The 15,083-nt window shown below is 42.9% G+C and overlaps 1 protein-coding gene across 3 annotated transcripts in view; it reads left to right on the top strand.

Moving 5' to 3' along the window:
* Nucleotides 1-14,033, top strand: part of kdm8 (lysine (K)-specific demethylase 8) — a 76,259-nt gene extending 62,226 nt beyond the window's left edge. The window contains exons 8-9 of one of the 3 annotated variants that reach the window (XR_009513986.1): nucleotides 7,323-10,393; nucleotides 13,629-14,033. Coding sequence is in view for 1 of the 3 variants with exons in the window: in XM_059979700.1 (XP_059835683.1) it covers nucleotides 7,323-7,487 (165 nt within the window). In the remaining 2 variants the exon portion in view is untranslated. Of the gene's footprint in view, nucleotides 1-7,322; nucleotides 10,394-10,475; nucleotides 10,645-13,628 lie in introns of those variants that run through there. The other 2 variants (XR_009513985.1, XM_059979700.1) reach the window with 2 other exon arrangements.
* Nucleotides 14,034-15,083: the final 1,050 nt, after the last annotated feature.

Genomic DNA, 15,083 nt, shown 5'->3' with positions numbered 1-15,083 from the left:
TTTACCCCTGTGATTTCTTAGCTCGACCCATAAAGATTCTGTACCTTCTGATCCTATGTCAACTCCTTCTAATGATTTAATATCATTTCTTACCATTAAAGCCACGCCACCCCCTCTATCTACCTGCCTACCCTTCCGATACACCGTGTATCCTTGGACGTTCAGCTCCCAGACACATGCATCCTTTAGCCACATCTCAGTGATGGCCACAATATCATACCTGCCAATCTGTAACTGTACAACAAGATCATCCATCTTATTCCTTACACTGTGTGCATTTAAGTATAATACCTTAAGTCCAGTATTTGGTACCTTTTGCATTGATTGCACTGCAACTCATCCCAATGGCCGCAAATTTGCTCCATCACCTGCCTGTCCTTCCTGACATCGTTACTGCTCAATACCTTAGATCTATTTCTGTTTTCCCTCTCCTCCGCTCCAGCATTCTGGTTCCCATCCCCCTGCCAAATTAGTTTAAACCCTCTCTAACAGCTCTATTAAACCTTCCTGCCAGGATATTGGTCCCCCTAGGATTCAAGTGTAACCCGTCCTTTTTGTTCAGGTTACATCTGCCCCAAAAGAGGTCCCAATGATCCAGAAACTTAAATCCCTGCCCCCGCTCCAATCCCTCAGCCATGCATTTATCCACCTCATTCCATTCCTACTCTCACTGTTGTGTGGCACAGGCAGTATTCCTGAGATTACTACCTTTGAGGTCCCCCTTTGTGGGAGGTCCTGGAGTCTCCTAGCCTCCTGGACATTCATACCTGTGCCAGGTGTGCAGAGCTGCAGCTCCTAAGGGATCGTGTAAGGGAACTATTTAAGGGGGACAGCCACTCGGGTACTTTCTAGTACCTGTTTCTTGGCCTTCCTTCTCCTAACTGTTACCACTTCTCTGTCTCCTGTGGTCCTGGGGTGAGTATCTGCCTATAGCTCCTCTCTATCACCTGCTCACTCTCCCTGACCAGACGAAGGTCATTGAGCTTCAGCTCCAGTTCCCTAATGTGATCCCTGAGAAGCTGCAGCTTGACGCACCTGGTGCAGATGTGGTCGTGCTGGAGTCTCCAGGACCTCCCACATCTGACACCAAGCACAGAAAACCGGCCTCACACACATACTCTGTATTCTAAACAGATAACCTACCTGGCCTTGACCCTTTATCGCTGAAGCCCCATTGAGCCAAAGCCTTCCTACTCTGTCACCTGCTCTGTAAATTTGTCTTCTTTTTAAAATCTTCCCGCTGTTCTCACTGGCCGACCTCCATGCGCTTGCGCAGTCGTGCCCCGTTCAAACCACTGAAGAAATGTTGGTAATTTCTTTCCCTCGGAATCTCAGCCAGTAACTTCTCCACAACTGATGTTAGACTCACTTAATGGCTTACCTAAGAACTTGTCCTTGGAGCACTTTTTAAATAAAGGAGATGCAAGTATCTCTTCCAGGGATCCATGCAGTTTCTTCCCTCCTTTCCACAATGTCCTGTGAAACACTTGGTCAGGCATTAGAGGATTATCCACCATAGTATACTTTAAGGTTTCTAGACCCTCGTTTTGTAATGTGGATATGTTCCAAGACATCGCTTTTTAGTTCCTTAATTCCTTAGCTTCCATAACTTCTCAGTAACTATAGGCGAGAAATATTCATTTAAGAACTTGCCCATCTCCATTGGCTCCACAGGTAGACAACCACAGTGATATTTAAGATGACCTACTCTCTCCCTAGTTTTGCTCTTAAAAAATTTTATAGGATTCTCCTTTACCTTATCTGCCAGTGCAATCTTATGCCCTCTTTTTGTCCTTCTGCTTTCTCCTAAGTGCACAGATTGAGAGACTGAAAAAATGGTGGTGTTTAGAGACTCGTGTGTCCTTGTAAATGAACTGCTGGTTCAACAAGCAGACAGGAAGGCAAATAGTATGTTAAGTTATTACAAAAGGTTGGAGGCTTTCCAATCTAATCCCAATGCCTGCATGGCCTTCGCAATTGCCATGATCAGGCTAAACTCAGGTTGGAGGAACAAAACCTTATATTCCCAATGCACAGCCTCCAATTTTATGGTATGAACATCAATAACTTATAGTAATATATCCCCTTCTCTCTTTCTTACTTTTTCACTGTTCCATTCTGGTTTCCCTCTCATCCTTTTTCTTCTCACTTGCCCATCACTTCCCTCTGGATATGACCCAGTCCATCATGAGTTAAGCCCTCCCCACCACTGAGCACATCTACATGTCACAGGAAAGCAGCATCCATCATCAAGGACCCCCACCATCCAGGAGCCTCAGGGTTCGTATTACCAGATTCAGGAACAGTAATTACCCCTCAACCATCAGGCTCTTGAACCAAAGGGGAAAATGTCACTTGCCCCATCACTGAATTGTTACCACAACCTATGGACTCACTTTCAAGGACTCTTCATCTATTTATTATTGTTATTTCTTTCTTTTTGTGTTTGCACAGTTTTTTTGTACAATGGTTGAACACCCAGTTGCTGTGGTATTTCATTGATTCTAGTATGGTTATTAGTCCACTGTGGACTTATTGAATAAGCCTACTAGAAAATTAATCTCAGGGTTGTATATGGTGTCACTTATGTACTTCAATAATACATTTACTTTGCCCCTCCTTCCCTTTCTTCTATGTTCCACTGTCCTCTCCTGTTAGATTTCTTCCTCTTTAGCCCTTTACCTTTACCACCTATTCCCTCCCAGTTTCTTACTTCAACCCCCTCCCCGTCTCATCTATCTCCTGCCAACTTGTACTCCTTCTCCTCCCCCCCCCCACCTACTCTATTGTAGTTTTTGTTCCTTTCTGCTCTAATCCTGATGCACAAAATGTCAACTCTTTGTTCCCTTTGTCAATGCTGCCTGACCTGCTGAGTTTCTCCAGCATTTTGTGTGTGATGTTCTGGAATATTCTGTCCAGGTCTGGACTCCCTTCCTGATGGAGGATATAGTTGAAATAGACAGCGTACAGCAGAAGTCCAACAGATTAGTGAGATTTATCATACCAGGAGAGATTTAGCAGGCTTCTTGTGTTTAGGAGAATGAGAGATTTTGTTTTATTAAAACGTACAAAATTCTTAAGGGGCTTGGCAGGAGAGGACTTCACATTTACCCCAGCTTGGGCAACTAACACCAGGGTCAGGTTCCAAATAACAGTAATGCTATTCAAAATACAGGAATTAGGAACAGGAGTAGGTCCCATAGCTCTTCAAACCTGGTCTACCAATCGTTAAGATCATAGCTGATCTTCTCCCTCAGTTCCGTTTATTCTGACACAGTAACCTCATACTAGGCTCAGCCAGAGGAAATATCCTTCATGCATCCACCTTGATGAGTCCTATAAGAACTGTATTAGGGATCATGCTGGAGTTATGATATTATGGTTTTAAAAATGAGAGACAGTCATCAGGAATTAAAGTCTGTACACCATTTAACTTCCAATTGATACTTTGTGCCTCGTGAAACCGATTATTGCATGTGGAACATTCTGATTCTGTTGCAATGGAAAGACAGTAGATGGATTTTCCTAATGGAAAATTTGATTTCACTTTGGTTTCAATAATAACCATTTGGTTTCAACAGATGCTGCCCGACCTGCTGATTTCATCCAGCTTGTTTGTACGTGTTGAGATGAATTTTCCTGCTATTAGCACATTGTTAAAGGTGTATTCCAGCCACAGTTAACAGTTAATTCACAGTTGGATGACAAATGCCTTTGCAGCACTCTGAAGATCTTCAATATATCCTGAATTTGTGGGCCAAGGCATATGGGGCCCTGGGTCTTGTTTTGAAAATATAAAAAAACACAGGTCTTATATCAGCCAACACACACAAAATACTGGTGGAACGCAGCAGGCCAGGCAGCATCTATAGGGAGGAGCACTGTCGACGTTTTGGGCCGAGACCTCAAAAGTGCTTCTTCCTTTAGATGCTGCCTGGCCTGCTGCGTTCCACCAGCATTTTGTGTGTGTTGCTTGAATTTCCAGCATCTGCAGATTTCCTCGTGTTTGCATTCTTATATCAGCCACTGCCCAACCAACCTTTCATTAAAGCTGATGGTATCACCCTTGCCACTTTCTCCACCTTGAAAGGAAATTAACTCAATTTTTTCTACGTTATGTTTCATCTCCTATGTTCTTACCCATTCACTTGTACATGATCCCTTAAAACTTCTGTATGTTCTGCACCCTATTTACAATCCCAACTAATTTTGTATCAGAAATACGGAAAAGTTGGTCCCCTTGGCCTAATTGTAGCTACAGATTGTGCTTAATCAGGACACAAGCACTGATCCCTGCAGTATATGACTAATATCAGCCTGCCAACCTAAGAGCGAGCCATTTGTTTGCACTGTTTGCTTTCTTAATGCTAACTATGTCTATATACATGTGAATATGTTAGCTCAATTCTATGTGCTCACTGCCTTGTTGGTCAACTTCCTTTATGCCATCTTATTAGAAGCCTCTGAAAGTATACATACACCTCTTCCACTGGTTCCTCCTCATCTATTCTACTTGCTAAATAGTCAATGGATTAGTCATAAACACAAAAAAAAATGGCAGATGCTGGAGGAATTCAGCAGGTCAGGCAGCATCTGTGAAAATGAACATTCGAAGCTTTGGGCTGAACCCCTTCATCAGGACTGGAAAACGAAGGGGGAAGAACAACAATAAAAAGGTGGGGGGAGAGAAAAGAGGATAGCTAGAAGGTCATTGGTGAAGCCAGGCGGGTAGGAAAGGGAAGGGGCTAGAGAGGAAGGAATCTGATAGGAGAGAAGAGTGGACCATAGGAGAAAGGGAAGGAGGAGGGGCACCTGGGGGAACCGATAGGCCAGTGAGAAGAAGTGAGAGGAACAGCAGAAGAGGGGAGGAGGAGGGAATATATTGTACCAGAAGAAAATAAACAATATTCATGCCATCAGATTGGAGGCTACCCAGTCAGAATATAAGGTGTTGCTCCTCCACCCTGAGGGTGGCCTCATTGTGCCACTATGTAGGAACGGGAATGGGAATCAGAATTCAAGCGTTTAGCCACTGGGAAGTTTGCTTTTGGTGGATGGAGCGAAGGTACAAAATGAAGCAGTCCCCCAATTTATGATAGGTCTCACCAATGTAGAGGAGGCCACATCAGGAGCACCAAACACAATAGACGACCCCAGCAGATGCGCCTCACCTGGAGACACTGTTTTGGAATCCGGGATGGAGGTGAGGGAGAAGTTGTATGAGCAGGTGTAGCACTTTGGCCGCTTGCAGGGGTAAGTGCTGGAAGTGACAAATAGACAAGGAGATCAGAGAGGGAGTGATCCCTGTGGAAAGCAGAGAGAGGAGGAGAGGTAATGGTGTGTTTGGTAGTAGGATCTCTTTGGAGTTGGCGGAGGTTGTGGAGAATAATGTGTTAATCAAATGTGATTTCCCATTGATAACTTTGACTGTGCTCAATCCTATTATTCTTTTCAGGAGTGAAATGATAAATTTCTGCACTCTGACTCTTCGGCATTCTCTCACAACAGAGGGTTGTGGAGTCTCAATTACCATCTGTATTCAGGACAGGGATTGATAGATACTTGGGTATTAAGGAATTAAGCGGTAATGGGGTAGTGCAGGAAGGTAGATTTGAACTAATAGCCGTGATCATATTAAACGGTGGAGCAGGCATGAGGAAGCCAGTTGGGTTGTCTCTACTTATGTTTCTTATGTTCACAGTGCCTTGGAAAAATATTCAACCCCTCATAACTATTTTCACATTTTACCGTCTCATTTTCTAAGTTTAAAATATATTGAAGGAGGAATTTTGACCTAACTTACAAAATATTCTGTATCATGATAAATCAAAAATAAAAATTCCAACAATTTACTAAAAATTAAAAAGACAGAACTGTGAGGCTGAAAAAGTATTCTTCCCCACTGTAATTACTGTGCTAATTTTCTTCAGGTGTAATACTGTATATTACCTTACCAACTCAGCCAATTTGTTGATGCAGAAAATTGAAGGATCACCTGCTTCCAATGAATTCATAAGAATATACACCCCTCTCTCAATATGGTGGATTTTCAACAGACCAAACCAAAATGAAGACAAAAGAGCATTCAAGGCAAGTCAGGGAAGTGATAACAGAGAGCACAATCTGGGGAACAGTCGAAGACCACCTCAAAGACAGTGAATATACCTTGGAGCTCAGTGCAGTCCAAAGTCAAAGAGTGAAAAATAACATGAAACCACAGCCAGACTGCCTAGCTCAGGCTGCCCCTCTAAACTTAAGTTACTAGAGAATGACATTTGTAAGAGTCACTCTGAGTGAGCTGCGGATGTCAGTGGCTGCAACTGGAGATGAAGTTCGTGGCCTCACAACCTCTTAAGGCATTGCACATAAAGGGTATTTATAGAATAATGGTAATAAGTCCAGGCTAATAAAAGGATATCCCTGCAAAGACTTCGCAAAGCATCGCTACTTAGCAGATACTGTAAAGATGTGGAAGAAAGTCCTGTGGTTGGATGAGACTAAAGTGGAGCTTTTTTGCCTCAACACCAAGTGGTACGTGTGGCCTAAATCTAATACTGAACATCAGCCAGGTGACACCAGCCCTACTGTATAGTGGAGGTAGCATCATTCTTTGGGGATGCTTTTCAGCAGCAGGGACTGGAAATATGGTCAGGATTGATGGGAAAGTGAAAACACAGAGAAATCCTGGATAAAAACCTACTATCCTCTGTCAGAAAGCTCAAACTAGGAAGGAAGTTCATCTTCCAACAGGACACTGACAGAGCAACAAATGTAGAAAATTGATGTCCTTGAGTGGCCCAGTCAGAGTCCTGATCTTAACCCAATTGAACATCTCTGGCAAGATCTCAAGATTGCTGTCCATTGCAACTAACCTGGCAGAGCTTGTGCAATTTTCCAAGGGGAAATGGACAAATCTTGCTCCATCACATTGTATAAAGCTAATACAGACTTATACAAAAAGACTACTGACTGTAATAGCTTCAAGAGTTGGTTGAACTAAGTACTGAGCAAAGACAGATAAATACTATTGAAGTGCTTTCATTTCAGTTTTTGAATTTTTAGTTTTTTATGCTTTACAATTTTCCCTGTTTTTGTTGGACACCGGTGTGAAAAAAGGAGCATGTGATTGACAAGTTAAAAATTCTCAGTTAAATTGATCAAAATCCCTGGTTGTAGTATTTATTTATGTGAACAAAGGGTTGGGGGCTGAATACTTTGACAAGACACTCTATATTGTAATGTAATCCTTTACAGTACATTCTTATGCTAGGATCAAACTAATTGATCCCAGTCCAGGTTACCAGTATTTCTGTCATTTGCAGGTGGATGTTGACCAGCCAGATTTGGCGAATTTTCCAGAGTTTGAGTCAGCTGATTTCCAGGAATGCATCCTGAGCCCTGGAGATGTCCTTTTTATCCCAGTCAGCTACTGGCACTACGTAAGGTCTCTGAACATCAGCTTCTCTGTCAGTTTTTGGTGGTCCTGATTGTTGCTCCTGGAACGTGGAACTTCGAGGAGTGGGGAAATGATGTGTAAATTCTAAAGCTGAATGTGAATGCATCAGCAATTGGCCTAACATATAAAAAAACTGAGCAAGAGATTGGGAGAGACGGACACTGAAGAAAACTGCAAAAGGTGCGAGATCAGTGAGGCAAAGCAGGCTTTGTACAGAATTTTGATCATTACCAGTAATCAAACAATTTTCTCAGTGCAGCTGCCGGCAGCTTCTAGATTATACTACATTTCATCATCAGGAGCAACTCAGCACCACTGGGTGCAGGTTTCTAAGAGCCCACCTCAAGGCAGCTGCTGGGGCTGAGTGGGTAAGGCATCTTACAAAGACATGGACAAACCCAGAGGCTTTGAAGACAATGAGAATTTTAAACTGCATCAATGGATTTAATGCAAAATATCTTTCATTAGATCAATCAAAATTAAAGGCTAAGTATTCAGTTAAAGTATTCAATCGTATTTGTATTTTGTTATTGTGTATGTATGGGGATAAAGCTGTGAATAACATTTCTCTAGTTAACTTGACAGATCTGTTTAGAATGCAGTAAAAACCATTTTCATGAAAGAGTGAAGGAAAATAATATTCCCACTGAGTGAGGAGAAATAGTTTTTTCTAAGGCTAAACCTTCCCACTCGGTGTGGGTTCAGAACGAATTGCTGCCCAATTTATCCCCCTCTCTTGCATCAGCATCATATGCCAATGTGTCCTATGCTAGGTCTCTCATTGGAGGTGTTTGGGTTATTGTGACCAGTTGGGAATATCTCTGCCGAGATTGTTTGGCAGCTGAATCCTATGATTGCCCTGCTCGCCTGGGTGTAGAAGGTTCCCTCCCTCAGTGATTGAGGAGTGAAGTTCCCTCCTCTGACAGCAGATTCAATGATTTATCAACTCACAGTGAGAGTCTGGTGATGCTGTTTGTCTCTGTTGTACTAACAGAGAGAGCTGCTGTATAATGTTGATGTGTGAAATGGTTTGGAATATTTTCAAACTTCCAAGGCATTCACTCAGCAAACCTTTGCTTTACATTCAGACATGAGTTGATTTATGTTTGGGAGAGGAAAACCATGAAGATGGTAATGAGGTTGGTGCTGAATTGGTTTTATTGTATTGCTGTAAAAACTGCACAAGAATAGTGCTGGTGTTTAAGAATACTGTGTGAAAATGGAAATGGAGCTGTATAGGAGGAATAACTTCACAGTTGAATAATCTGCTAACACGTTCTTCATTTTTTAAATTGAATTTGCTAAATTGGTCACGGGCAGTGAGATACAGTGGAAAAACTTCTCTTGCATACTATTTGTGTAGGCCAATTCTTTACAACAGTGTATTGGAATAGTTTGAAGTAAAACAATCACTGCAGAATAAAGTGTTATAGTTACAGAGAAAGTACAGTGCAAATAGATAAAAAGGTACAATGTTATATCGAGGTAGACTGAGGTCAGGAGTCCATCTTATTGTAGTAGGGGATTGTTCAATATAGTCTTCCAACAGCAGGATAGAAGCTGTCCTAGAGCCTGGTGGTGCATACTTTCATGCTGTTGTATCTTCTGCCCGATAGGAGGGGGGAGAAGAGAGAATGTCCAGGGTGGATAGGGTCTTTGATTATTTTCACTGCTTTACTGATGCAATGAGAACTTTAGACCGTCCGTGGTTACAGTGATCTGCTGAGCTGTGTCACAACTCTCTACAGTTTCTTGCAGTCACGGGCAGAGTAGTTGCATACCAGACCATGATGCATTGGGATGAAATCCCTTCTATGGTGCATCAATAAAAATTAGAGTCAATAGGGAATGGCAAATTCCCTCAGCTTCCTGAGGATGTAGAGACACTACTTGACATGGCATCAATGTGGCTGAACCAGGACAGGTTATTGGTGATGTTCACATGTAGGAACTACAAGCTGTCAATCCCCTCAATCTCAGCACCACTGGTGTAAGCAAGAGCATGTATCCTGACCCCTTCCTAAAATCAGTAACCAGCTCTTCTGACCTTAAGTGAAAGGTTGTTGTCATGACACTATGTCATCAGGCTCTCTACCTCCTTCCTGCACTCCAACTTGCCATTATTTGAGATACGGCCCACTGCACTGGCATCATCTGTAAACTTGTAGCTGGAGTTAGAGAAGAATCTGGCCATGCAGTCATGAGTGTACAGGCAGTAAAGTAGGGGTTTCAGGATACAGTGTTGAGAATAATCATGGTGAAAGTGTTGCTTCCTATCCTTACAGATTATGGTCTGTTGGTCAGGAAGTCAAGGATCCAGTTTCAAAGGGAGGTGTTGATTCCCAGGTCTAGGAGTTTACTGATAAATTTGCTTGGAATTATAGAATTGAAGGTGGAGCTGTAGTCGGTAAAACAATAGTCTGATGTAGGTGTCATTACTGTCCAGGTGCTGCAGAGGGCACCATGGTAGCATAGAGGTTAACACCTCCATTCTGACGCCGTCTATAAGAAGTTTGTATGTCATTCCTGTGTGTGTGTGTGCGTTTACTCCTACATTCTAAAGACATACTAGTTAATAAATATACTTTGACCAATTAACCTATTATCAATGTATATATACTTTGTACAACTTTGAGATTTGTCTCCTTACAGGCAGCCATGAAACAAAGAACCCCAATAGAACCCATTAAAAATAAATTGTGCAAACAATAAAGCAAGCAAACAGCATTCAGATCTGAAGTTGACAAAGCCAAGCATCACTGCAGCCGATTCAGAAGGTTTCAGTCCAGCACAGAGTCGAGCAAACCCTGCGGAGCAGCGAGCCGAACTTGCCGTTGACCCCAGCACCCCGACCATTTCAATCTGGCCCAATGCTAAAATTGTCCAAACTTCAGGTCATTCCTCACCCTTGGGCTCAGGCTCCATCAGCTCAATAAGGTCAGTACCTAAGCTTTCCAATTCAGCTCAGTTCTTCAATTGTTCAAATCTCTGATCTTTCCTTGCCTTTGCCTCGCCTCAGTTCCGCCTCATTGAATTACCTCCAAGTCCGCTCCAACAACTCCAGTCTGGACATGATGCAATTGTTCTGCCCCAGCGAGACTCCAGTCACACCATAGAAACACCAGATCGTATAGGCGATTCCATTCAACTCCGAAAGGGGAGCCAAAGACCGCCATTTGCAGCCACTGTTTATCAGAAAAGGTGTAAATAACAAATTATTTAGTTGTTTTTATTTGCTCCATTGGCCACCAGCAAATTCTAAGTAGTGCCATCTTAAACCGGAAGATGTAAATTGTCCTGTGATTCAGTTAGGGTTAAATAGGTAGGTTGCTGTGTCATGCAGCTCATTGGGCCAGAAGGGCCTATTCCATGTTGTATCTCTAAAACAATAGATGAGGGTAAGGCCAGGGAGATGGCACCTGGCATTGACCTGTTCTAGCAGTAAGCAAATTGCAATGTTCATGTGGTCTGAGAGTTAATGCATGTCATAACAGTCTCTCAAAGCACTTCATGATGGTGGATGTCAGAGATACTGGACAGGAGTCATTACAGCACATTACTTGTTTTTCTTTGGTACCAAGATGATAGTGGTCTTCTTAAAGTTGGTGGGAACTTAAGACTGAAGCAGGGAGAGGTTATAAATTTCTGCAAACACTCCCGCCTGCTGATCTGCACAGGATCTACAGACATGGCCAGGAACACCATCAGGGCCAGATGCTTTCTGTGGATTCACTCTTCAATAGACTGATCTTATATCTGCAGAAATGACTGTGGATTCACATGCCCATACCAGAAGGCCTGGATAAACAGCAGTCTTCTGAGGGCTAGATCTGAGTACCGGATCAACTAGAGCGGCTTCTTGTTGAACTGCTCACTGGAAATCCTGACACTAAGACTCAAACACAGAGGGTCACTGCTCTGGTTCAGTCAATTAGTCAGGACATAATATATGCTGTGACATGTGGTCAACATAAAACACCAAAGCACCTTCTACTTCCTTATGCAGTAAAAACACTGACGGGTAACACTGAGCTCATCCAAAAACTGAACAGGCTTTGGGCATGGGGTGTCTTACTCCCAACTTGAAGAGAATGACACTGCTCTGTGTCTCCAAAAGCTGGCAACAGCCTCCAACCAGAGAGTTGTACTTCCAGCCTCCATCAAACCTCATGTCTTCTCCAATCTTGCATGGGACAATATCGATAGACTTGAAGAAACTCTCACTGGAAAGGGTGCATCACATTGAGTCAGTGGCATAGTGATACAGGCCAATATCTATGGACCACATCTGCCAAGAGCTGAGCTTCCACACAGTGAGAAACTGAAGCAGAGATCAGTCACCGTTGAGGACCAAGAACTGGAAGTATATGTAGCAGGTGCACATGTGGGCCTACAGCCTCTCCCAACCAGGGAACACTGTCCAGGAAACCAAGGAAGCTGTTCTTCTTGCCTGCAAGAACTGGTGTGGACACTTGCAAGGCAAACAGATCCAGAGAATCAGACAGTCCCAAGCTGGACTGGTTTTAATATCAGCACCAGGGACCAAGAACCAATCTCACAAGATATTGTTGGGTATCTGCCAACCATCAATTGAAAGCAGACAGGTCTTTGTTTGGACGCATCATAGTGATGGCACAAGAGCCAAGTCTATGTATCGAGGATACCCTTTCTCATCCCCTTGGACCATTGCCCTGGGCCCTGTCCACGCCAGAAGGATTGCTGAGAAAGACAAATAAAGCTACGCTAGCCACAACCTTGCAGAAAAATGTAGCAGGAGAAGAGCAACTCCCAGGAAACTCTGCTACAGTGGCTGATGGAATGAACTTGGTCCAAAGAGTGGTAGGTGATCAAGTTACTTTCAGAGATGTTGCCACAACAATTCTGGGTATGGCTCTGAGGGAGGGCAGTCAGAGTAGCAGAATAGATGTTGTATTTGACACATACAAGGAGAACTCTCAAGAATGGTGGAAGATCTCTATAGGGTGAAGAGACTGTTCATGAGTTGCAACGTATCACAGGCACACAAAGTCAGTAACAAAAATAGTCCATGAATGGAGGAAGGTGGAGTATAAAGCAAAGCAAAAGAAGATTCCGTATGCAACTGTGAATGACAAATGTTACAGAATCACATCTCAAGACAGTGAGGAGGTGTCAACTCTTCAGTGTCAACAAGAAGAAGCTGATGGCTGCCTACTTCTCCATGCTGCCCATGCCACAAGAGAGGGATACTAAACTGTAGTGATCTGCTCAGAAGACACAGATGTCTTTATCAGGTCTTTAGCATTTTGTGTCAAGATTGAGGCCCCATTGTTCCAGAAGTGTGGCACTAGAACCCATACAAGGCTTGTAAACATCAGGAAGGTTGCTGCCACTGTTGGCATGGAGGTTTGTAGGGCTCTCATTGGGTTGCATGCTTATACAGGATGTGACACTGTAATAGCTTTTGCAGGCAAAGGGAAGACAAGTGCCCTAAAACTACTGACCAGCAACAGGGAAACTCAGGTCACATTCTTAGAGCTGGGTCAGGAATGAGACCTCTCCCCAGAACTGAACAAATTGGAGGCATTTACATGTCTCCTGTATGCCCCAAAAGCATCGACCACCAAAGTCAATGAGCTCAGGTATCACCTTCCTGTGCCAAAAAAGGTGAAATTGAAAGTCATCAACTCCCACCATGCAAGGACTGCTTAACAAAACATGCACAGCGAGCCAGCTACCAGGCTGGTATATGGAGAAGATGTTTGAAGAAGGACCCACAAGTGCCAAGCCCTGTTGGCAGAGGATGGAAGATGGACAATAGACAATAGGTGCAGAAGTAGACCATTCGGCCCTTTGAGCCTGCACCACCATTTTGAGATCATGGCTGATCATCTACTATCATACCCAGTTCCTGCCTTGTCCCCATATCCCTTGATTCCCCTATCCATAAGATACCTATCTAGCTCCTTCTTGAAAGCATCCAGAGAATTGGCCTCCACTACCTTCCGAGGCAGTGCATTCCAGACCCCCACAACCCTCTGGGAGAAGAAGTTTTTCCCCTTAACTCTGTCCTAAATGACCTACCCCTTATTCTCAAACCATGCCCTCTGGTTCTGGACTCTCCCAGCATCTGGAACATATTTCCTGCCTCTATCTTGTCCAATCCCTTAATAATCTTATATGTTGCAATCAGATCTCCTCTCAATCTCAATGGAGAGAGAAGAGGAAGCTGAACGGTTGGTGGTGCACTGGATGGAAGGCCAGCCAGCACCTGATGCTGTCCTGGATCTACTGGCCTGTAACTGTCCAAAAAAAAAAGTTCACTCCAAAGATGTATGTGTGTTGCAAATGGCCTCAGGTGTACTGACATGTGCAGACTGTGACAACCAGGCATCCACCTCAGAGAGTGTGGAAAGTTCAGATGAAGATGTGGAAGACTTGGAAAATTATTATGATTATTAATAGGTTATGGAAGTATGGAAAACATCCTTTGTTTAAATATATTCATTTTACAACCAAATGGGGCCTAGGTTATGGCTGTGTGGAACCCCACATTTGAATTACAGGTATTGTACTTTAATTCTATACGCTATGACAAAAGCTTGTTTTGATTTGATACAACAGTATGGAAAATATCATGACATTGATAAAACAGAAATCTCTGTAAATGAGGTTTTTAGCTTTTGGGAGGTGGGGTAACATTTTCTGCTGTACTGATGTTTATATGGAATATATACAAAAAGTGATTACTTATTTGAATTCCTGAAAAATTCTCTACAAATCCATGTGATTATATGTGTCCTAACGTTTTTATTGACTTTTCCAAAATAAACAACATACAAATATTTTTCTAAAACTGGAATGATTCACTCTACTGGAGTGCCACTAATGACAAAGTTTTCAGTGTAAAATTTTATAACTTTTAATGAAAAGTGCTTGAACTCAGCAATCATTGTGACAAATTTCAATGTTGAGGGATCACTGATGTCAAAATACCATTAGGATGAATATATATGTTGTACTTCACATTGGCCACTTTTCAGAAATGCTGATATTAGGGTAGTGTTATAAAATGCATGATTGCACACAAAGCTACCACTGGTGCAGTGCTATCACATATTTTCTAACTCTAGAGATGTATACCTTGCGAAAAATCACTATGAGCATTATTCCCTTCGTATAGTACCGACCAACCCTACTGGCTCACGGACCATTTACCTTTTCCACCTATCACCTCCCAGCTTCTTATTCATCCCCACTCCCCCATCCACCTGGCTTCACCTATTACCTTCTAGCTTGTATTCCTTCCCCTCTCCCACCTTGTTATTCTGGCATATTCCCCCTTCCTTTCCAGTCCTGATCAAGGGTCATGGCCTAAATAACATTTATTCACTTCCATAGATGCTGCCTGACCTGCTTTTTCCCCAGCATTTTACATGTGCTACTTGGGATGAAGTGTTTTGCGAGGTTAGTCATGGCTGGAAATAATGCATGAGCAAAGATGTGCACTCACTGCAATTTGCTTACAATCATAACAGGTCTAGTGGATGCAGTCTCACTGGCTCTCCACTCAGCTTTGGAGCATCTGGACAACAGCAAAACATACATCAAGCTGCTGTTTATCAATTTCAGCTCAACATTCAATACC

This window comes from Hypanus sabinus, chromosome 9 (genome assembly GCF_030144855.1).
Source record: "Hypanus sabinus isolate sHypSab1 chromosome 9, sHypSab1.hap1, whole genome shotgun sequence".
Lineage (NCBI taxonomy): Eukaryota > Metazoa > Chordata > Chondrichthyes > Myliobatiformes > Dasyatidae > Hypanus > Hypanus sabinus.
Note: the sequence above shows the minus strand (reverse complement) of the source record. Positions and strands in the feature narration are given on the sequence as shown.